The sequence below is a fragment of the Saimiri boliviensis genome, chromosome 3 (assembly GCF_048565385.1).
Source record: "Saimiri boliviensis isolate mSaiBol1 chromosome 3, mSaiBol1.pri, whole genome shotgun sequence".
NCBI classification, from domain to species: Eukaryota; Metazoa; Chordata; class Mammalia; order Primates; family Cebidae; genus Saimiri; species Saimiri boliviensis.
Genome location: NC_133451.1, coordinates 1188780 through 1212260, shown reverse-complemented (window position 1 = coordinate 1212260; position 23481 = coordinate 1188780). Strand labels below are relative to the sequence as shown.

The following is a 23481-nucleotide window of genomic DNA, read 5'->3' as shown; positions in this document are numbered from 1 at the left end:
TTATCTGCCATGTGTGGCCACTAAGTCTCTCCTCAGTTACCTTAGCGGGCAGTTAATGAGCAGACAGAGATTTCCTCGAGGGCCCAGAACCAGTCATCTCCCAGTTTCTCTTCCGAGGCTCTGTGGCAGTTCACAGCTCTGCACTAGCCCCCACTGCCTGCTTGCACAGAGCCTCGAGGTCAGCTGGAAGCACAGCTCAGGGCCTTCCGAAGTCTTTCCCGAGCATGCACTCAGACCTGGGAATACGTGTGGCCTTCCAGATTCCCAGGAATATGTTGGATTTTTTTCAGTTTTTTTCAAAGCTCCCCATGGACATCTCATTTCCCAGATTTTCCTTTATTTATTTATTTATTTATTTTGTTGTTCTATTACTTGCCCAACTGTTAGCCACCACCTGGGGCAACTGCAAAGTTCATCAATTGCCTATAATTATTTTCAATGATAGCCCCAGGAGAAAAGTCTTTTCATGCTGGGTAAGCTCTGAATCAAGTCAGAAACACACAGATTGCAAGTGGTGTCTTCCAGGGAACCACCAGATAGGTCAAATAATCATGACTTCCTGGAAATGAGGCTTTGAAAGAGCTCCAGCTCCAGTGGCTGCCAGACTGTTAGTTTTTATTATAAATATGGGTTGTTAATTTTTAAGCCTACTACAGTGCTGGAGGGGGTGGGTGGGCATGCATGCTGTTCTCGCTAAGATTCAGCCTATTTTCTCCATAACATAAAATAGCTCCACATAGATTGCTGCAAGCCTGTGGTTAATTTCCAGAGCACTCAAAAACGTTTTCTGACGTTTTTGCCACCTTTCTCACTGCGTGGAGGAAGATGAGACTTCTCCGAGGCCCTTGTGCTGTCCTTTTTGCTGCACTCTTGACATCTTACTGTGGATAGAAAAAGCCACTGTCAGGTGCCGCTGAAAATGGACAGGCTCCTATACGAGGGAGGTCACCTGTTGCACAGAGGGAAAAAAGCAAAGGTGTTCAGAAGCAGACAGCAGCAGCAGCTTCTCCTCCCAGATACGCGGCTTACCAGCAGTGACCTGGCCTCCTTTGCCAGGTGGGACTGGGGGAGCCCCTGTGGAACCTGGTAAGACTGCTGCGTGTGCCTCCCCCGCATCGGCCTGGCATGTAGCAGCACTCGTGCTACCAGAGGTGACGCAGCCAGGCAAGGTCCTCACTCAGCGTCAGCTAAATCAGTCAGAGAAGGGCCGGGGAAAGCACTGTGTGGGCTGTGGCTCAGCTCACGGGCACCATCCCCACCCTCCTTCCAGGTGCCCTCTTGGACTGCAGAGGCTGCAGTGCTGAATCCAAAACCTTGGATTCCCCGACCTGATTCAGGCTCTGCCAATCAATCGGAAGTGTCAGGGAAACCTGAATGCAGACTGGAGGTGTGTGGGCGAGGGGGGCGCAGGAGCGGGCGGCCCTCTGCTGCCGGGGTGGCTGGTTCCCACAGGGGGGACCAGCTGCCCACCCAGCGGCCCCCATCCTGCTGTGCAGCGTGGGAGGTCACCCTCGGACACTCAGTCCAGAGCCTCCCTCTGACCCTCCTCACAATTCTATAAGCCACTTACCTCCATAGTAAATCCCCATCTGCTCACACAGGCTACGGTAGGCTTAGCTCTCGGTTGGCACTCCGACTGAAAATAAATCCTGGCGTGACAGGGGGTGACCCGGCACTCCTCTGTTGGTGGGGGTGGGGGCGGAGGGGGCGCCTGCAGCTGTTCTCTCTGAGGCCTGTATGGCAGGAAGAAGGTGGCCTGGAAAGAATCCTCTGGGTAGGGAGAGCTGCACGTACAAAGGCCCTGGGGTGTCTCAGGCAGGAAGGAGGGCAGCCGGTGCTGAAGAGAAGGGAGAGAGGAGTGGGCTGCAGAGAGCCACTGGAGGGCCCATCCCCTGCGAGTCTGAGGATGAGGATGAGGAAGGGGGGAGTGGGGCAGGGAGAGCCGCTGCATGGCATGGCCCCACCCCAGGAGTTGACGTCTCACAGGCTGAGGCAGCCTTTAGAGAGCAGCTGTGCGGAGCCCGTGGTGCCTGGCTGGAGCAAGGCCCTGCGAACATGTCAGAGTGAACAGGCAAGCAAGTGCGGTGGACCCACGTTGGCCAGTGCAGCACTTTTCGGGGGGTGGGGGGGTTCCAATTCTTAGCAGCGTCCCTTGGGGAACCAGAAACGGAACCTGGAGTCTGCGCGCTCTGGAGGAGGACGCCCGTCCCGTGGGCGGGGATTCCCAGTCTGAGTCAGCAGATGTGGCTGGGAGCTTGGCGCTGCTGGGCCAGGCCTGGGTGCCTGTGCCGCACCCCAGGGAGGGGCTGTGGGCAAGCCCTGAAAGAGCCGTTGTCATGCCAGACCCTGAGGGAGGCCTCTCCCTTCCCAGCTGGGACTCCAGCGCCCCTGGAGGGATCCTGGGTTCTGGGGCCCAGGGCAGGGCCACAGCCTAGGAACAGGGCAGGACTGGCAGGGGAGGCTCACCAGGGATTTCACAAACCAACCCATGGAAACCCCACACCCGCCTGCTCAGATCCAATTTCAGCAGCACAGACCCCACCCTCCCAGGCCCGACCCGGAGCTTCACAGCACCTTGCGGTTGTCCAAAAGTCCAAGCTTAGCAACACATTTTGGTTAACAGACAACTTTTAAACACTGCCAACACCCTGGGAATGTGGGCGCCGATTACTCACTCTGCAGGCTACACTTACCCAGCTGCAGCACGCAGTAACGGGCGTCAAGGACAAGGGGTTGCCCGCTGGGGCCGTGGCAGGGCAGCCAGGTGGAGCTGGACGCGGACAGACTAGCTGCTCTGCCCAGCTGCAGACAGGCAGTGAGCGCTGTCTGCAGCCACAGCCTGGAGCCACACTCCCCTGAAAACCACCTTGGGGCAAGTGGCTCAAGTGACCTCCAGGAAGGCCCTGTCCTCAGAGGACCCTGGCGTTGCTGTCAACTGATTGACTAAACACTTTGTTGAATAAGGGAGTCCAGTTTACAGAATGTGTCCGCTCCACCCAGCCTCCCGCGGCCTTGGGTCTAGTGGGGTCACTTCTGCGTCCCCATCTCTGAGATGCAAGGAATACTCCCCATGCGGTTAATGAATGGATGAACGTACTGTGTGTGTTGGGGGGTCCTCCTGCCTGTGGCACCGAGCAGCTCTCCTGTGTGGGTGGGGGACACTGCAAAGTGCCATCTCCTGTGACCCTCAGAAGGTAGGATAGAGCCTTCTGGTTCACAGAAGACGGTCTCAGAGCCAGAGGGGTTTCCAGCGGGACCCAGAAAGCTCGGAGTCACACAGGCTCACTCTGTCCCTGGCCTGGGTCCTGCTTCGGCGCAGAAACAGCTCTGCCGAGACCCCAGCCCAGTCCACCCTAAGGCGCCGCAGGATCCGACAAGTTGAGGGCACCTGGCCCCAGGCCTGCCGGGTCCCCTCTCTGAGCCCAGCCAAGAACCTTCCCCCGCGTGTCCCGCGGTGCCCCAGGGCCCTTTGCAGGCGTTTGGAGAGGCCTCCCGCCACCGAAGGAAGTGCCTCCTGGCTGCCGTGCCCGCCGGGCCTCCAAAGCAGCCCTGTCCCTCCCCGCGCGGCTCAGCCGCGGCCCTGCCGGGAGCGCCCCGGTCCACCACCACCCACGTCCTCGCCGGAGCCCCCCGGAGACCGCGGCCCGCCACCATCCCACATTCTAGATGGAGGCCCCCACCCCCCACGTCCTGACGGGGGCCCAGGTCGCCGAGCTCAGGGAGACGGCGCGAGGGCTGGGCCGCACCCCAGGGAGGGGCTCCGGGCCCCGGTTAGTTCGGCAGCACCCCAGCTGTGAGACCCGGGGAGCCTTGAAACCGCGGCCGCAGCCAGAACCGGACTGAGAGGGGACCTGCCTGAGCCACTCTCCGGAGCGGACCCGGCTTCCCACGCGAGAACCGGCCCCGGCCTCAGCCCAGAGCCGGCGGCTTCGCCAACCAGCCCGAGCTCCTTTCCGGGGGGCAAGCTGCCCGGACACACACCACACATACACACACCACACACACACCACACACCACACACACACACACACCACACACACACACCACACACACACCACACACACACACACACCACACACACACACACACACACCACACACACACCACACACACACACCACACACACCACACATACACACACACCACACACCACACACACACACACCACACACACACACCACACACCACACACACACACACACACACATACACACACACCACACACACACACACACATACACACACACCACACATACACACCACACACATACACACATATACTGTACACACCACACACACACACACCACACAGACACACACACACACCACACACACCAACCACACATACACACACACACCACACACACACCACACACCACACACACACACATACACACACACCACACACATACACACCACACATACACACACACCACACATACACACACACCACACACACACACACCACACACACACACACACCACACATACACACACCACACACACACCACACACATACACACACACACCACACACATACACACACCACACACATACACACACACCACACACACATACACACACACCACACATACACACACACACCACACATACACACACACCACACATACACACACACCACACACACACACACCACACACATACACACATATACTGTACACACCACACATACACACACACCACACACACACCACACACACACACCACACACATACACACACACACCACACACACCACACACACACACCACACACACACACACACCACACACACCACACATACACACACACCACACACACACCACACATACACACACACACACCACACACCACACATACACACACACACCGCACACCACACATACACACACCGCACACACCACACATACACACACACCACACATACACACACACACCACACACACACACACCACACATACACACACCACACACCACACACACACACACCACACATACACACACCACACACCACACACACATACACACACACCACACATACACACACCACACATACACACACACCACACACACACACCACACACATACACACATATACTGTACACACCACACACCACACACACACCACACACACACACACACACCACACACACACCACACACACACACCACACACACCACACATACACACACACCACACACCACACACACACACACACCACACACACACACCACACACCACACACACACACACACACACATACACACACACCACACACACACACACACATACACACACACCACACATACACACCACACACATACACACATATACTGTACACACCACACACACACACCACACAGACACACACACACACCACACACACCAACCACACATACACACACACACCACACACACACCACACACCACACACACACACACACCACACACACACACCACACACACACACACACACCCCACACACACACCACACACACACACCACACACACCACACATACACACACACCACACACCACACACACACACACACCACACACACACACCACACACACACACCACACACCACACACACACACACACACACATACACACACACCACACACACACACACACATACACACACACCACACATACACACCACACACATACACACATATACTGTACACACCACACACACACACACCACACAGACACACACACACACCACACACACCAACCACACATACACACACACACCACACACACACCACACACCACACACACACATACACACACACCACACACATACACACCACACATACACACACACCACACATACACACACACCACACACACACACACCACACACATACACACACACACCACACATACACACTACACACACACACCACACACATACACACACCACACACATACACACACACACCACACACACATACACACACACCACACATACACACACACACCACACATACACACACACCACACATACACACACACCACACACACACACACCACACACATACACACATACTGTACACACCACACATACACACACACCACACACACACCACACACACACACCACACACATACACACACACACCACACACACCACACACACACACCACACACACACACACCACACACACACCACACATACACACACACCACACACACACCACACATACACACACACACACCACACACCACACATACACACACACACCGCACACCACACATACACACACCGCACACACCACACATACACACACACCACACATACACACACACACCACACACACACACACCACACATACACACACCACACACCACACACACACACACCACACATACACACACCACACACCACACACACATACACACACACCACACATACACACACACCACACACACACACCACACACATACACACATATACTGTACACACCACACATACACACACACACCACACACACACACCACACACACACCACACACACACACACCACACACACACCCCACACACATACACACACACCACACACATACACACACACACCACACACACACCACACACACACCACACACACACACCACACATACACACCACACACACACCACACATACACACACACCACACACACCACACATACACACACACACACACCACACACCACACATACACACACCGCACACCACACATACACACTGCACACACCACACATACACACACACCACACACACCACACATACACACACACACACCACACACCACACATACACACACCGCACACCACACATACACACTGCACACACCACACATACACACACACCACACATACACACACACCACACACACACACCACACACCACACACACATACACACCACACATACACACACACACCACATACACACACACCACACACACACACCACACACATACACACACACCACACACACACCACACACACACCACACATACACACACACACCACACACACACCACACATACACACACACCACACATACACACACACCACACACACACCACACATACACACACACACACCACACACCACACATACACACACACCGCACACCACACATACACACACCGCACACACCACACATACACACCACACATACACACACACCACACACACACACACCACACATACACACACCACACACCACACACACATACACACACACCACACATACACACACCACACATACACACACACACCACACACACACACCACACACCACACACACATATACTGTACACACCACACATACACACACACACCACACACCACACACACATACACTGCACACACCACACATACACACACACCGCACACACCACACACACACACACCACACACCACACACACATACACTGTACACACCACACATACACACACACCACACACTACACACACATACACTGCACACACCACACATACACACACACCACACACACACATCACACACCACACACACACACAGCACATACCACACATACACACACACACCACACACCACACATACACACACACACCACAAATACACACCGCACACACTAAACATACACACACCACACACACACCACACACTACACCACACATACACACGCACTGCACACACCGCACACACACCACACACACACCACACACACACCACACACCACACATACACACACACACCACACAACACACACACATACACCGCACACACCACACATACACACACACACCACACACCACACATACACACACACCGCATACACCACACATACACACACACACCACACACCACACACACATACACTGTACACACCACACATACACACACCACACACTACACACACATACACTGTACACACCACACATACACACACACCACGCACCACTGATACACACACACACCACACACACACACCACACACACACACCGCACACCACACATACACACACCGCACACACCACACACACACCCACACATACACACACACACCACACCACACATACACACTGCACACCACACATACACCGCACACACCACACATACACACACACCACACACACACCACACACCACACACACACACCACACACCACACATACACACACACCGCACACCACACATACACACACACCACACACACACCACACACCACACACACACCACACACCACACATACACACCACACACACACACCACACACCACACATACACACCACACACCACACATACACACCACACATACACACATACACACACCGCACACACCACACACACACACCACACACACGCACCACACACCACACGTAGACACACACACACCACACACCACACATACACACACCACACACACACACCACACACACACACCACACACCACATATACACACACACCGCATACCACACATACACACACACCACACACCACACATACACACTACACACACACCACACACCACACATACACACACACCACACACACACCACACACCACACATACACACACACCACACAAAACACATACACACCACACACCACACATACACATACACACACACCGCACACACAACACATACACCACACACCACAGATACACACACCACACATACACACACACACACCACACACCACACATACACACCGCACACCACACATACACCGCACACACCACACATACACACACACCACACACACCACACACCACACATACACACACCACACACACACACCGCACACCACACATACACACACACCACACCACACATACACACCACACACACCACACACCACACATACACACCACACACACACCACACACCACACATACACACACCACACACACCACACACACACCACACACACACACCACACACCACACATACACACACCACACACCACACATACACACCACACATACACACACACCGCACACACCACACATACACACACCACACACACGCACCACACACCACACAGACACACACACACCACACACCATACATACACACACACCACACACACCACACATACACACACACCACACACACACACCACACACCACACATACACACACACCACACACCACACATACACACACACCACAAATACTGCACACACCACACATACACACACACCACACATACACACACCACACACACTACATCACACATACACACGCACTGCACACACTGCACACACCACACATACACACACCACACACCACACATACACACACGCACCACACACACACACACCGCACACACACCACACACCACACATACACACCACACACTGCACAAACACCACACACACCACACACACCACACACCACACACACACCGCACACACACCGCGCACACACCACAGACACCACACATACCGCACACACATCACACGTACACACACACCGCACATACCACACATACACACACACTGCACACCACGCACACCGCACACACACCACAAATAAACACACACCACACACCACACACACTGCACACACACCACACACACCACACCGCACACACACCACACATACACACCGCACACACAGCACACACACCGCACACACAGCACACATACACATACACATACACACCACACACACAACACATACATACACAGCGCACACACACACCACACAAACCACACATACACACACACCGCACACACACCACAGACACCACACACACCACACACCACATACACACTACACACACACCGCACACACAGCACACACCACACATACACACACACTACACACACACTGCACACACACCACACACACCACACACACCACACACACACCACAGACACCACACATACACACCACACACACACCGCACACACCGCGCACATACCACACATACACACACACTACACACACACTGCACACACACCACACACACCGCACACACACACCACAGACACCACACATACACACCACACACACACCGTACACACCGCGCACACACCACACACACATTGCACACACTATATACCACACACACCACACATACACACACACATACACTGCACACATCACACACACACGACACACACCACACATACACACACATACACACACTGCACACACCACAGACACACCGCACTCAGTGACTTTTAAGAGCCCAGAAAGTGAGGGATTCGTAGCTGCCCTACGGCTGCCCCACGCTGCTCTGTGGACGTGAGTCTGGCCTCAGCAGCGGGTACCTGGGACCCTTCCAGGCGGTTGAGGAGATTGAAGCCCGTTGCAGGAGGGGCGCTCCCAGGCTCTGATGGGCACACGGCGGTTTTCGAGGGCTGCAGGCCGGGGCAGGTGTCTGACCAGGCTGGCAACCGAGGCGCAGGCTGGGTTTTCTTCGTGGGCTTCCAGCAGCAGCGCGTCTCCGCCGGGCGGTGGGGGCCCGGCTTCCGCGGAGCCGGGCAGTGCGAGGTCGGTACACACCTCGAACCCGCCACTATTCTCAGCCGGGCTCTTCATGTTCAAAGTCTGGTTGTTTTTCATAGAACATGTGTAATAGCAACATTTTGTTATTTTTAAGTGGATTGATAAGTATTCTGAACATTTCTGATGTGATTTAGGAAATGATAAGTATCCCTAGGTATAACCCACACAAACAGAAATTTCCTCAATGAAAAAAAAATTTTTTTTTTTGAGATGGAACCCCGCTCTGTCGCTCTGTCGCCCAGGCTGGAGTGCAGCGATCTCGGCTCACCACAACCCACACCTCCTGGGTTCAAGCAGTTCTCCTGCCTCAGCCTCCTGAGTAGCTGCCACCACAGGTGCCCACCACACCCCAGCTGATTTTTTTTTCTTTGTAGAGGTGAGGTCTCCCTAGGTTACCCAGGCTGGTATTGAAATCTGGGCTCAGGCGATCTCCTGCCTTGGCCTCTCACAGTGCTGGGATTACAGGCGTGGGCCGCTGCATCTGGCTCTCAGTGACCTTTAAGAGCGTGAAGGCGACCTCGGATCAAAACATCTGAGAAGCACCGAAGTGGAATCTGCCTTTGGCCTGGGGGTCTGGAGTCTAAACGCTGCGTTGCAGCTTATCTGTGATTTTCACTTAAAACGCAGGTCAGCTCATTTGCTTTCGCTTGCATTCTGTCCCTGTTACTTCTGTTTATTTTTTCTCTCTTGTTGCGTATGAGCAACATTAGCAGGGTTCCAAAAATCAGAGTGTTTTGTCTAAGCTTAAAAGCCCTCTGGGTGATTCCGACGAGCGGAGGCCGGGGAGGATTGAGCAAGAGCGTCCCGCGCTCCTTCCTCCGCTGCGCTCTCCAGATCCCATGACTGGGGACCCGTAAATATTTTCCTGACACGGAGCAGGACTCAGTTGCAGCCCAGAGGAAGGGAGGCCCAGAGCCCCTGGGAGGGTTCCGCACCGCACACACGTGTACGCACCACACATACACACACCACACCGCACACACCACACACACACCACACACCGCACACACCGTGTACTCACCACACATACACACACCACACCGCACACACCACGCCGCACACACCACACACACACCCACACCACACACCGCACACACCGTGTACGCACCACACCACACATACACACATACACCACACACACCACACACCACACACACCGTGTACACACCACACATACACACACCACACCGCACACACCACGCTGCACACACCACACACACACCACATACACACACACCACACACATCACACACTGCACACACCGTGTACGCACCACACACCCCACACACACCACACACCCTGTGTACACACCGCACACACCGTGTACGCACCACACACCACACACACCGTGTACGCACCACACACCACACACACACCACATACACACACACACCACACACATCACACACCACACACACCACATACACACACCACACACCGTGTACGCACCACACACAACACACACCACACATACACCACACCGCACACCACACACACCGCACACACACCACACACACCGCACACCACACACACACCACACATATGCACACACTACACACACACCATACATACACACACACCACACACAAATACCACATACACACACACCACACACACTGCACACACCACACACACACCACATACCACGCGCACACACCACACACACACCACATACATCACACATATACACACCACACACACACACCATACACCACACATACCACACACACCACACATACACACACTGCACACCACATACACCACACACACCCCACACACACCACACACTGCACACACCACACATACACACCATACACCACACACACATCCCACACACACCACACACCACACACACACCACATACACCAAACATGCACAACCACACACACACACCATACACCACACACACGACACATACACAAACCACACACACACCACATACACACACACACCACACACACCACGCATACACACACACCACACACCACACACACACACCACACACCACACACGCCGCACACACACCGCATACACTATACACCACACACACCATACATACACACCACACACACACCGCACACACACCACACACACCGCACACACACCGCATACACTATACACCACACACACCATACATACACACCACACACACACCGCACACACTGTAAACACCGCCCGCACCACACACACCGCACACAGCGCTCACAGCGCACACACCACACACTGCACACACCGCCCACACCGCCCGCCTGCAGCCCCAGCCCTGCACGGAGTCCTGGGGAGGGTGCCCCCTTTCTGGGGCTTCTTTCTGACTCCCTGCGCGCCCCACCCCAGACCCTCAGCCCACTCTGACTCCCTCCGGGAGGGACGGCTGGCAGATGCGCTGGGGCCGCAGTGTAGACCGCTTGGCTGTTCTGTGCAGTTCTAGGCCATGCCAGGAAACAGACTTAAAGCCAGGGCCGCCAAGACCAGGGATGCCTCCTCCGGGAGCCGGGGCTTCCCCAGGCCGCCGCCGGCACTTAGACTGAAGTCGGGCCGCGCACAGGGCCCTCCAGGTCACACCCCGCGGGAAGGTGCAGCACGCGGGCTTCAATTTCAAGAGCCCCTCCGCCCCCACGCTCTGGGCTTTCCCGGCTTGGGGCACAGAACTGCCCTCCGAGGCACCTAGGGAGGCACCAGGAAGGCGCTCGAGGGACCAGGAGAGAATCGGAAGGGAGAGGAGCGAGGCGAGCGGGGAGGAGTGTGGGAGGGGAGGGGACCGGAGGGAGGGACGGGACAGACAGACAAAGGAAGGGGTGCGGCTGCGCGGCGGGGGAGGGGAGTGATCTGGCTGGGGAAGGTCGCTGGGCAGGGCGAGCTGGGAAAGCGGAGCCCCCGGAGCCCCCGCAGCCCCTTCTCCCCCTTTCTCCCACGTCCGGTCTGCCCCTCGCTGGAGGCCAGGCTGTGCAGCTCCGAGGACGGGAGGGACTGGAGCCTCATTGGCCGGCCCGGAGAGACGGCCTCGGGCTTAAATAGGGGCTCCGGGCTCTGGCTGGGACCCGACCGCTGCCCGCTGCGCTCTCGCCGCTCCTGCCGGGTGAGTACTGCGCGCCCCCGAGACACCCAGAGGGGGCCCGGGCCTCCTGCACTTTCCCCGCGGCTCAGAACCTTGTGGCACCTCCAGAGGGACCCAGGGACTGGCGGCGACCCGAGCTTTGCGGGTCTAATCCCGGGGGCAGCCAGTCAGGCAAGACCCCGGGTCCCCGCGACGGCGGAGGCTGTGGGGAGAGCGGCGGCGAGGGTACCTCCCGGAGGCCGCACCCCGACCCGCCCGGCCAGCTGCAGGGACTCGGACCGAAAACCTGCCCGTTACCCTTGGTCGCTCGCGGGCGCACGGGCATCTAACCCCGCGCCGTCTCTTCCGCGGATGGGGGTCTCCCAAGCGCCGCAGGAGAGCTTTGCAGAGCAGGGAGGGGTGCGCGGGCGCACGGGGCGGTCCCGGAGCCCAAAGTGCGGGCCGAGCCCTCTCGGCTCTCCCCCCCGAGGTTGGCACGGCGGTGCCAGCGCGCGGCTGCTCCCCTCTGTGCTCCCAGGTGATGGAAAACCCCAGCCCGGCCGCCACCCTGGGCAGGGCCCTCTGGGCTCTCCTCCTGGCCGCGCTCGGCGGCGCCGCCGGCCACCCTCGTGGGGGAGAGTCTGTCTGTTCCGCCAGAGCCCCGGCCAAATACAGCATCACCTTCACCGGCAAGTGGAGCCAGACGGCCTTCCCCAAGCAGTACCCCCTGTTCCGCCCCCCCGCGCAGTGGTCTTCGCTGCTGGGTGAGTGCAGCCCCGTCTTCGACTCCTGCTCCTCCGGGAGGGCTGTGGCGCCGGAGCCCCCCACAGCTGCACAGCGCTTCACAGTCTGGGGCGCGCTCACGTCCAGGAGACTCTGAAGCAAGAAATGTTTGCCGAGCGCCCGCCGTGTGCGGTTGGCTGTGTTCTGGGCTCCGGGGGTGCGGCTGGAGGTGTTCTGGGCTCCGGGGGTGCCGTGGGGGAAGGGGGCGGTCACGGGGAGGGTGGGCTGCAGGTGGCCACGCAGCTCCGCGTCCCACAAGAGGTCACGGTCCGACGCGACGAGGGGGACACGGCTCCCTGCGGGCGGCGGGGAGGGATCACCTGGGGCACCCGCTGGGCTCCAAGCCCGACCTCCGCCTCTCACGGTGCCCGCTGCGCGGCCGGGTGGTCCCGCAGGGGCCGCGCACAGCTCAGACTACAGCATGTGGAGGAAGAACCAGTATGTCAGCAACGGGCTGCGCGACTTCGCCGAGCGCGGCGAGGCCTGGGCGCTGATGAAGGAGATCGAGGCGGCGGGGGAGGCGCTGCAGAGCGTGCACGCGGTGTTCTCGGCGCCCGCGGTCCCCAGCGGCACCGGACAGACGTCGGCGGAGCTGGAGGTGCAGCGCAGGCACTCGCTGGTGAGCAGCGGGCAGGCCGGGCCGGGGCGGGCCGGGGCGGGGCGGGCGCGCTGAGCCGCCGCTGCCGCAGGTCTCGTTCGTGGTGCGCATCGTGCCCAGCCCGGACTGGTTCGTGGGCGTGGACAGCCTGGACCTGTGCGACGGGGACCGCTGGCGGGAGCAGGCGGCGCTGGACCTGTACCCCTACGACGCCGGGACGGACAGCGGCTTCACCTTCTCCTCCCCCAACTTCGCCACTATCCCGCAGGACACGGTGACCGAGGTGAGAGGGCGTCCCGTGTGCGCCAGGGCCGCTGTGGCCCCGCGTGGTCGTGGCGTGGCTGAGGCCTGGCTGTGCCCGCGCCTCCCAGCCCAGGACAGCCGCTTGCGGCTTTTGTGTAGAAGAGGCTCTGCTTCTAGGGGCGGCAGTGAGCAAGGGGGTGCAGCGCCCCCCATGCCCGCCCCGCCCCACTGGGTCTTAGCACCGCAGGGAGGAGAGTGGGACCGCCCCTTCCTGGCTTCGGTTTCCAGCCCATGCTCCATGGGACGGCTGAGAGGAGCACAAGGGACCCTGTCCCCCCACAGTGGGGCGGAGGGCGCTGGACACTGGGCAGTGGCCCCAGTAAGGCCATACGCACACCCGAAGGTGGCCTTCTTGGACCCCATGCCAACCTCTTCTCCCTCCTCCCCAGATAACGTCCTCCTCTCCCAGCCACCCGGCCAACTCCTTCTACTACCCCCGGCTGAAGGCCCTGCCTCCCATCGCCAGGGTGACCCTGGTGCGGCTGCAGCAGAGCCCCAGGGCGTTCGTCCCTCCCCCCTCGGTCCTGGCCAGCAGGGACAACGAGATTGTGGACAGCGCGTCAGGTAAAGACCCCCTTCCCATCCTCCACACACTCCAGATGCCAGAGAAGAGCTGGCTGTGGAAAGCGCCACGGCAGAGCTCAGGGGCATCACTCTTGCGGGTAGAGGTGCTCAGGTTCAGAGGGAAACTCAGTGTCTGCCACAGCCCCGTCCTGTGAGGGAGAAGCTGCGGCTGGCACCCTACAGGACATACGGGACACACAGCTGCCCCAGCCCTGCCGCAGGGCCACCACCAAACCCGAATCTAAGGCTCAGAAAAATTCCAAGTAGCGATTGGAAGCGTGTGCTGCAAGATGATGCTGAGATTTAGGATTCTGTTGATTCAAACGCTGAAGATGTAACTCTTCCACAATATCTGCAGTTGGAAACATCTTACACCCCACAGCCTAGAGGAAAGAATGAAAGGAGGCCCCAGAGAATACCTGAGACACACTGTCCCATCAGACACGCACCCACTGGTGATCTGTGTGTCACAGCTGACAAGGAAGCTTACTAGGATGGCCCGTCTGTGTGGCTACCAGGTGACAGCCGTGCTCAGGGTTCCTGTGGGGGTCTCGGCTTGGGGCTCTGCTCACAGGCGCCTCGGTGTGGGGCAGGGCAGGTGCTGATGAGTGTTCCCCTCGCTCCTCCAGGCACCTGCTGGCCCCAGGCAGGTGGGAACACTGGGGCCGAGTGGCAGTTCCCTCCGAGCTCAGGTGGGTGGCGGCCACTGGCCCCATGCAGCACCTGGGGCCTGGAGCGCCTCACTGTGTCGTGGGTCAGGACCTGTTGGCTCTGGGTCTCTGCTTCTCACCTAATGTGGGTGTGGGAGCGTCAGGGTAGGCTCCAGACAAGAATGGACTTCAGACTTTCCCCAGGAGGAACTGGGGCCCACCAATGTGGCCATGGGTCCCATCGTCCTCCAGCTTGCTGGCCGGAGTTGAGGCAGGTGCAGAGCTGTCCTACACACTCCCCCTCCCAAGTGGTGTGGTAGGGACAGATGTCGTCTTGAGGAGCAACAGTAATGACAAGCTTACTGTCAGCCACCCCTGGAGGCAAGGGGAGGGCAGCTGAGACAGGAGGCGGTGAGCTCCGCACGGCTGGCGGGAACCACTGCCAGACAGAAGCTGTGCCCAGCCCTGGATCCCTCCTCCTCGCTTGGGAGGGACTTGGCCTCCCTGTGCCAGCCTCGGTGCTGCCCCTGCCCAGCTCAGGCTTGAGGTCCTCACTCACTTGTCCAAGCAGACGTGCCTGAGCCACTTACCCAACAGGCAGACGTGCCAGCATTGTCTGTGGTGCGCAGCTGGTCTGGCGGGAAGAGCCCGTCATGGGCAGAGGGTCCAGAGAGCTGCGGTTTGCCCCACCGTAGGGGGCACCAGGCCACAGTGGGCAGGGGAGCACGTGGCCAGTGCCTCAGGCCAGGAGAGGGGATAAAGTCAGCCGAGGCCAAGCAGGAGTGGCCTCGCAGGGGGTGTGGAGAGACTGCTGTGAGCTCTGAGCGCAGGAGGCAGGGCATGGAGAGGAGGGTGGGAGGGAGAGAGACTTCCACCCAAACTGCACCTGAGCAGGACTGAGCCAAGCGCCTTCCCTCACCAATGTCCCAGCAAGTGCCACTGGGTAGCATGGCACCTCATTCCCAGGGCACTGCGGGCATCGTAGCTTTGAGGATGCCTGCAGCCACTCCCACCAACCCTCCCTGGTGCCTCCTGCGTCCACCTGCCTCCTGCTGGCCTGCTTCCGTTCCGTTGTGCCCTCAAGGCTCTCCCCCGCACCCGCCATGCTGGCCCTATGGGAATGGAGCACAGACTACCACCCACAAGGGTCTTTCCTGTGACATTTGGCTTCCCAAGGGCAGAGGCTGGGCCTGGCATGTGGTGGGTGGCACACAAGAGGCTCCCGCCAAGCCAGCCTGGCTCTGCTCTAGCTTCCTGCTCACATGCTGGATGCCCATCCCCAGGCCTCCTCCTCACAGGGCTTTGCAGCATTGGAGAGGTTTGTGGTAGGGCCCTCTCTGCAGACCTGGCACTGCAGATGCTCGCTGACTCCTCACTGCAGCCAGGGCGGGGGTGCTCCCACCACCCCAGTTCCAGTCGGGAAGCTGGGGCCTGCTGGGACCTCCCAGCGGCTCTGTGTGCTCTCCAGGTGGGCTGCCCTGGGCCCTGGCTCTCAGGCTTCTCCTACACCAGGGCCCCTGCAAAGCGTCAGCACCCAAGGGCTTTGCAAGCCCTGTTCCTGCCACTTTGGAGATGGCTGCTCCAGGTTTGGGCCTGGCCAGGGCTGCCAGACCATTCTAGGAACGCACCTGCACACTGACCCCCTTCTCCACTCTGTCATCCTTGAATTCCTCAAACGCCTGTGACTTGTTGAAGGGTCTCATCCTTCAGTGTTCACAAAGCTGGCAGCAGAGTGCTCGCAGATTTGTGAGGAGAGCCAAGCCCTGGCTGACCGTCCTGGCTGGTGTGGGTGGCAGAGGGAGGCGGGGCCTCCCTCTGGGCTGCCCGCCCTGGGCCACACAACCACAGGGAAACAATGCCTATCTGGCTGGCTTGGCCTGTGGGGTGCAAAAGAGGGCTTTGCATTTTACTTCGGAAAATTGGAAATTACCAAGTGACTTAACCATGACACCAAAATGATGATTTTTAGATGCATGAAAATTATGAAAACCAGATGGGACACAGGGAAACAATGATATTGGAAACATCTGAGCCCCTTTGGGGGGCCAGGCCCCGCAAGACAGATGGCTAACCCGGTGCCCCTGTCTGTAATTCCGGTAAATGTGGCAGCTGGGTCTAGTCTCCGGGCGAGCAGCTTTTCCACAGCAGAGGAGTCCACCCTCTCCTGGGGCTTCTCACTCTGCCACGGTGTGGGAGTTTCAACACCGCAGACTTGAGCGGCAGCCCCGGCTCTCACGTAGAAACGTGCAACTCCAGTCCTCGGGTTGTTTCTGAGGTTGCCATGGTGCCATCCATCTTGCGGCTCACTCTGCAACTGAGCCGGAAACTGAAAGCCCCTGAGGCGTGGGCGTGGCCTCTGATGAATGCACATATTGGTGGAAGTGTGGGCGTGGCCTCTGATGAATGCACATATTGGTGGAAGTGTGGGCGTGGCCTCTGAAGAATGCACACATTGGTGGTAGTGGGGGCGTGGCCTCCGATGAAAGCACACATTGGTGGTAGTAGGGGCGTGGCCTCCGATGAATGCACACATTGGTGGAAGTGTGGGCGTGGCCTCCGATGAATGCACACATTGGTGGTAGTGGGGGCGTGGCCTCCGATGAAAGCACACATTGGTGGTAGTGGGGGCGTGGCCTCCGATGAATGCACACATTGGTGGAAGTGGGGGCGTGGCCTCCGATGAATGCACACATTGGTGGTAGTAGGGGCGTGGCCTCCGATGAATGCACACATTGGTGGAAGTGTGGCCGTGGCCTCCGATGAATGCACACTGGTGGGAGGCAGTGTGGGCGTGGCCTCTGGTGAATGCACACATTGGTGGGTGGGGCTTGTTTGCAGGAAGGGCCGCCTCAGGTGAGTGTTCACCTCGGTCTCTCCTGTGCTTGGTCCAGTTCCAGAAACGCCGCTGGACTGCGAGGTTTCCCTGTGGTCGTCCTGGGGACTGTGCGGAGGCCCCTGTGGGAAGCTGGGGGCTAAGAGCAGGACTCGCTATGTCCGGGTCCAGCCCGCCAACAACGGGAGCCCCTGCCCCGAGCTCGAAGAAGAGGCTGAGTGCGTCCCTGATAACTGCGTCTAAGGCCAGAGCCCCGCAGCCCCTGGACTCCCCTGGAGCCGTGGGGTGTCCGGGGCTCGGGAGCTCCTGTGCAGGCTCATGCTGCGGGCGGCCCAGGGCACGGGGATTTCGTGCTGCTCCCGACCGCGGAGAGGCCGGGCCGACCTTCTCTGCACTGAAGGGCCCTCTGGTGGCCGGCGGGGGCATCGGGAACAGCCTCCTTTCCCAGCCTTGCTTCTTAGGAGTCCCCAGGTCCCATCTGCTCTCAGCCTCCTCCTTCTGCACAGATAAAGGCATCCCCAAGGCTCCGGCTACTCTAAATTATGTCTCCTTGTAAGTTATTGCTGCTCCACGAGATTGTCCTTCATTGTCCAGGGGCCTGGCTCCCACGTGGTGGCAGATACCTCAGATCTGGTGCTGCAGGCTGGCGGGGGCCATTTGAGAAGTGAATAAATGGGGCAGTTTCAGAAACTTCACTCGCTGTTTTCATGCTATGGATCTCTTGCATTTGAATAAAGACTATCTGTTCCTGAGAAATGTCGCTGGCTGACCCCGCCCTTGTTCTGGGTCCTGTGCAGTGCAGGGACACCTGATGTGCTCCAATGGGGGACACACATCCAGAAGGCACCTGGTGACACCGTCAGGGCCATGAGGCAAGTGCTGTGCGTGTGGGGGAGGCAGGTTGAGACCCACAAGTCTCCCACAACAGAGGCCACCCCTGGCCCATACAGTGTTTCAGAAGACACAGCAAACAGCACATCAGGCAAATCCACAAATCCAGCATGCAGGCGCCTTCCCACAGGACAATCAGAAGCTCAGAGGAGAGGCGCCTCAAGGCCTGGATGAGGCTGCAGAAGCCTCACTCTGCCCCCTCCTCTGTGGGAGCAGCTTGCATTGCTGCTGCTCCTGGGAGACCACCGACCACCAAGACTCATCAGGTCACCAGCAGATGCCTCCTGGAACCTGAGCTCAGAGGCCCCAACCTCAAAGATGTCTCCCAAGGGCTCACTATGATCTGCCGTGGCCCTTCCTGCAACCAGGGTCCCTGGCCCTCCCCACCAGTGCCACTCTGCTGGTGGAACCCTAGGGGTCTCCCAGTGCCTGGGCCAGCGCTGTGCGTGGTGTAAGGATGGACTGGGAAGTGGCTGCTTCTCCTTCAGTCCTCTCCCAGTGACTGTAAGGTGGAGGCTCACTTCCCTCACCCTGAGGCCTGGCAGACACCCCTTCCTTGTAACTGGCTCTGAGGCCCTCTAACCCTGATGATTCTAGAACCAGACCCCAGGCCCAGCTTCCACTACCCTGCACGCCATCCCCTCCCGCCATCCTTGAAAACAATGAACATAAGCCCAAGCTCACGGGTGCATGAGTTCTGAGGTTACGTGGAGATCTGAAAAACCCCTGGCTTAAAGTTTTCTTAGGGTTTTCAGGACTGAAAATGCCAGGAGGCTGCTAGAAGAAATAGCTGTAGATCCTGCCCAGAGCCCACACTGTGTTCTCGGAACTCAGAGGGTCCCCAGGAACATGAACCCACAGTCAGAGCCCACCAAACACACGCAGACCATCCCGGATGCTCCTGAGTCAGAGCACATAGAAAACTCCATGGTCAGAGCCACTGGGCTGCTGGGGCTGGCATGACCATGAGAAGATGCTGACCAAGTTAACCTTGCTAGGACTCAAAACTCAGACACCAGAGCAACACAATGAGACGGTACATTGAAGCCTGAACAGACGGACATAACGCTCGAGTCAAAGAGCAAAGACTGCAAGACCAGACTCACAAAACCATGTGCTACTGTGGAGCCTGTGAGTCTGTAAGAACACTGAAAGGCTGGGGAGGGGCTTGTGTCGGAGACTCCTGTGGACACCCGCATCTAGCTGCTCCCTCCTGAAGCATGGATCTGGGGGGCCCTGGGGCAGGACAGGCAACACTTTGGGGCCAGAACATTTACTGCCCAGGTGAAAAGCTATCGTGCTCTCTCCCAGCCTCAGGGACCCCAGGACGTGTGGTTACATGGCTGCCATCACAGAAGTCTCTGGGGCCCCCATACCACCAGGACGGCCACCGTTGGGTTGAAGCACTGAAGTTTGAGGGAGACCGACAGGGAATGCCATCTGGTAATGGAGTGTTGTGCAGGGAATCCCACAGGGGGGCCGCCTGGTGGGAGGGCAGGTCAGACGGGAACCCAGGCGGCTGCCCTTGCCTGAATGAGGTGGGCAGCACAGAAGGGCACAGAGTGCAGAAGCAGCACCGCGTCAGTGGCCACCATCTTGACACCAGTGAGTAGCGGGTATAGACAGGAAAATGGAGAGGAGAAACCCTGAAATAGTCCTGAAAGAAGGGGATTTAGGCCTCAGAGACATCCCTGGAGATGGTAAGAAGTGGATGAGTGTGGGTTTGTTTTGACGGAAAGGCAATGTGAATACTTATATAGACCTGCATTTAACATGATTCCCAGAAGTATCTAAGCAGCTGACCCCATCCCAGCTTCAGGAAGGCCTTGACCCAACTGGGTCAGCATGGGGAGCCTGAGCGAGTGAGGGCAGGTTCACACCTGAGGGTCCCATTCATGGCCCCCTGCACACTGAGCAGCCACAGGTAGATGGGGGCACTTGGGCCAGAAGAAGGAGCCCCACGTCTGCACAAGACTGCATGCCACTCACATCAGTGGAACACGGGTACACTGGGCTCCAGGAGGCTGCTGGGCATATGGGGTGGGGTTGGCCCAGCCCAGCGTGCTGAGGAGGAGGAAGTGGTCAGCAGTCCGCAGCGTCCAAGCCGTGGAAGGACAATCATGGGAATCGCCACGGTGCTCAGCCATGGGGACTGGGGCTGAGGGTTCTGTGGCACTGGGGCAGGAAGACAGAGGGTAGGACATGAAGAAGCAACGAGCAGGTGTGGGTAACCCCTCATATAGGCACTGAGGAATGAGAGCTAAGCAGAACCCTGGCACAGATAGGGCTTGAGGAATGTCTCACTTTATAGTGTTACTGCTCAGCTATTTCCTTTTATATAATCCTTTACATAATCATATATTAGTTTATAGAAATAGGGCTTGAAGAATTCCTTTATATAATCCTCTGTATATAGTCATATAATAGTTGATAGTAGGAGTGCCTAAAGAATATTTCCCTACATATATACCTATAATTATATTTTAGTTCACAATCGGAGGAATGCCTAGAGTGAACACAGTACAGAGCATGAATTAAGGAATAAGCAGCTTATAGTCAGAGGAATGCCTAGAGCAGACACAGAGCATGAATTAAGGGAAAACACTTATACCAGAACAAGAATCCATGGCCCAGGCGGCAGCGTTCAGTATTGTAAAGATACCCGCTGTGCGGCAGGCTTGGGGCGAGAGCCACTCCTCCTGATAAAGGAGTTGTAGGACCTTGCTCCAGTTCCTGTGGAAGGCTGCCCTCAGAGCGGCAATCCACCTTGGTGACTGTGAACTTCATCAGCTCTTGCTACGGTGCTGCTCGAAAAGCATCTTCCCACAGAACCCACTGGAAGCTGCCAGAAGGTGGCGGTAACCCTGACAGCTCTGTCACTGCTGTGTGACTTAAAGCATCCTCCTATAGATCGAGACCATCCTGGTCAACATGGTGAAACCCAGTCTCTACTAAAAACACAAAAAATTAGCTGGGCATGGTGGCGCGTGCCTGTAATCCCAGCTACTCAGGAGGCTGAGGCAGGAGAATTGCCTGAACCCAGGAGGCGGAGGTTGTGGTGAGCCGAGATCGCGCCATTGCACTCCAGCCTGGGTAACAAGAGCGAAACTCCGTCTCAAAATAAAATAAAATAAAATAAAATAAAATAAAATAAAATAAAATAAAATAAAATAAAATAAAGCATCCTCCTATAAATCTTCTTAGAGGTAGTTTGCCCCATAGAGAGAAGTATCGCACACGGCACCCTCTTCACTGCGCACGGCCCACCTTCAAGCCTCGGTGAGCTAATGGGGGTGGACCCCTTACCGCACACAGCCCTTGCCT

At 57.4% G+C, this 23481-nt stretch overlaps 1 protein-coding gene and 1 long non-coding RNA gene across 2 annotated transcripts; one reads left to right on the top strand and one right to left on the bottom strand.

Annotated features, from left to right (window-relative positions):
- Positions 1-329: 329 nt before the first annotated feature.
- LOC104652432 (uncharacterized) lies at positions 330-2191 on the bottom strand. The gene is made up of 2 exons (XR_012516725.1): positions 1571-2191; positions 330-949 (listed from the first exon to the last, which is right to left on the bottom strand). It is a non-coding gene; the product is annotated as an uncharacterized LOC104652432 (long non-coding RNA).
- Positions 2192-13303: 11112 nt separating this feature from the next.
- Positions 13304-19956, top strand: SPON2 (spondin 2). Its single transcript, XM_039468387.2, has 6 exons — positions 13304-13577; positions 14074-14299; positions 14714-14937; positions 15008-15199; positions 15609-15783; positions 19325-19956. Exons 2-6 carry the CDS (start codon positions 14077-14079, stop codon positions 19507-19509), a joined length of 999 nt encoding a protein of 332 aa, XP_039324321.1. The 5' UTR covers positions 13304-13577; positions 14074-14076; the 3' UTR covers positions 19510-19956.
- The last annotated feature ends 3525 nt before the right edge of the window (positions 19957-23481 follow it).

Excerpts from the sequence above, each read along its gene's own strand:
- SPON2 (XM_039468387.2), top strand. The coding sequence starts at position 14,077 with ATGGAAAACCCCAGCCCGGCCGCCACCCTGGGCAGGGCCCTCTGGGCT. Across the intron at positions 14,300-14,713 it reads GCAGTGGTCTTCGCTGCTGG|GGGCCGCGCACAGCTCAGAC; the intron begins GTGAGTGCAGCC and ends GTGGTCCCGCAG. Across the intron at positions 15,200-15,608 it reads CGCAGGACACGGTGACCGAG|ATAACGTCCTCCTCTCCCAG; the intron begins GTGAGAGGGCGT and ends CCTCCTCCCCAG.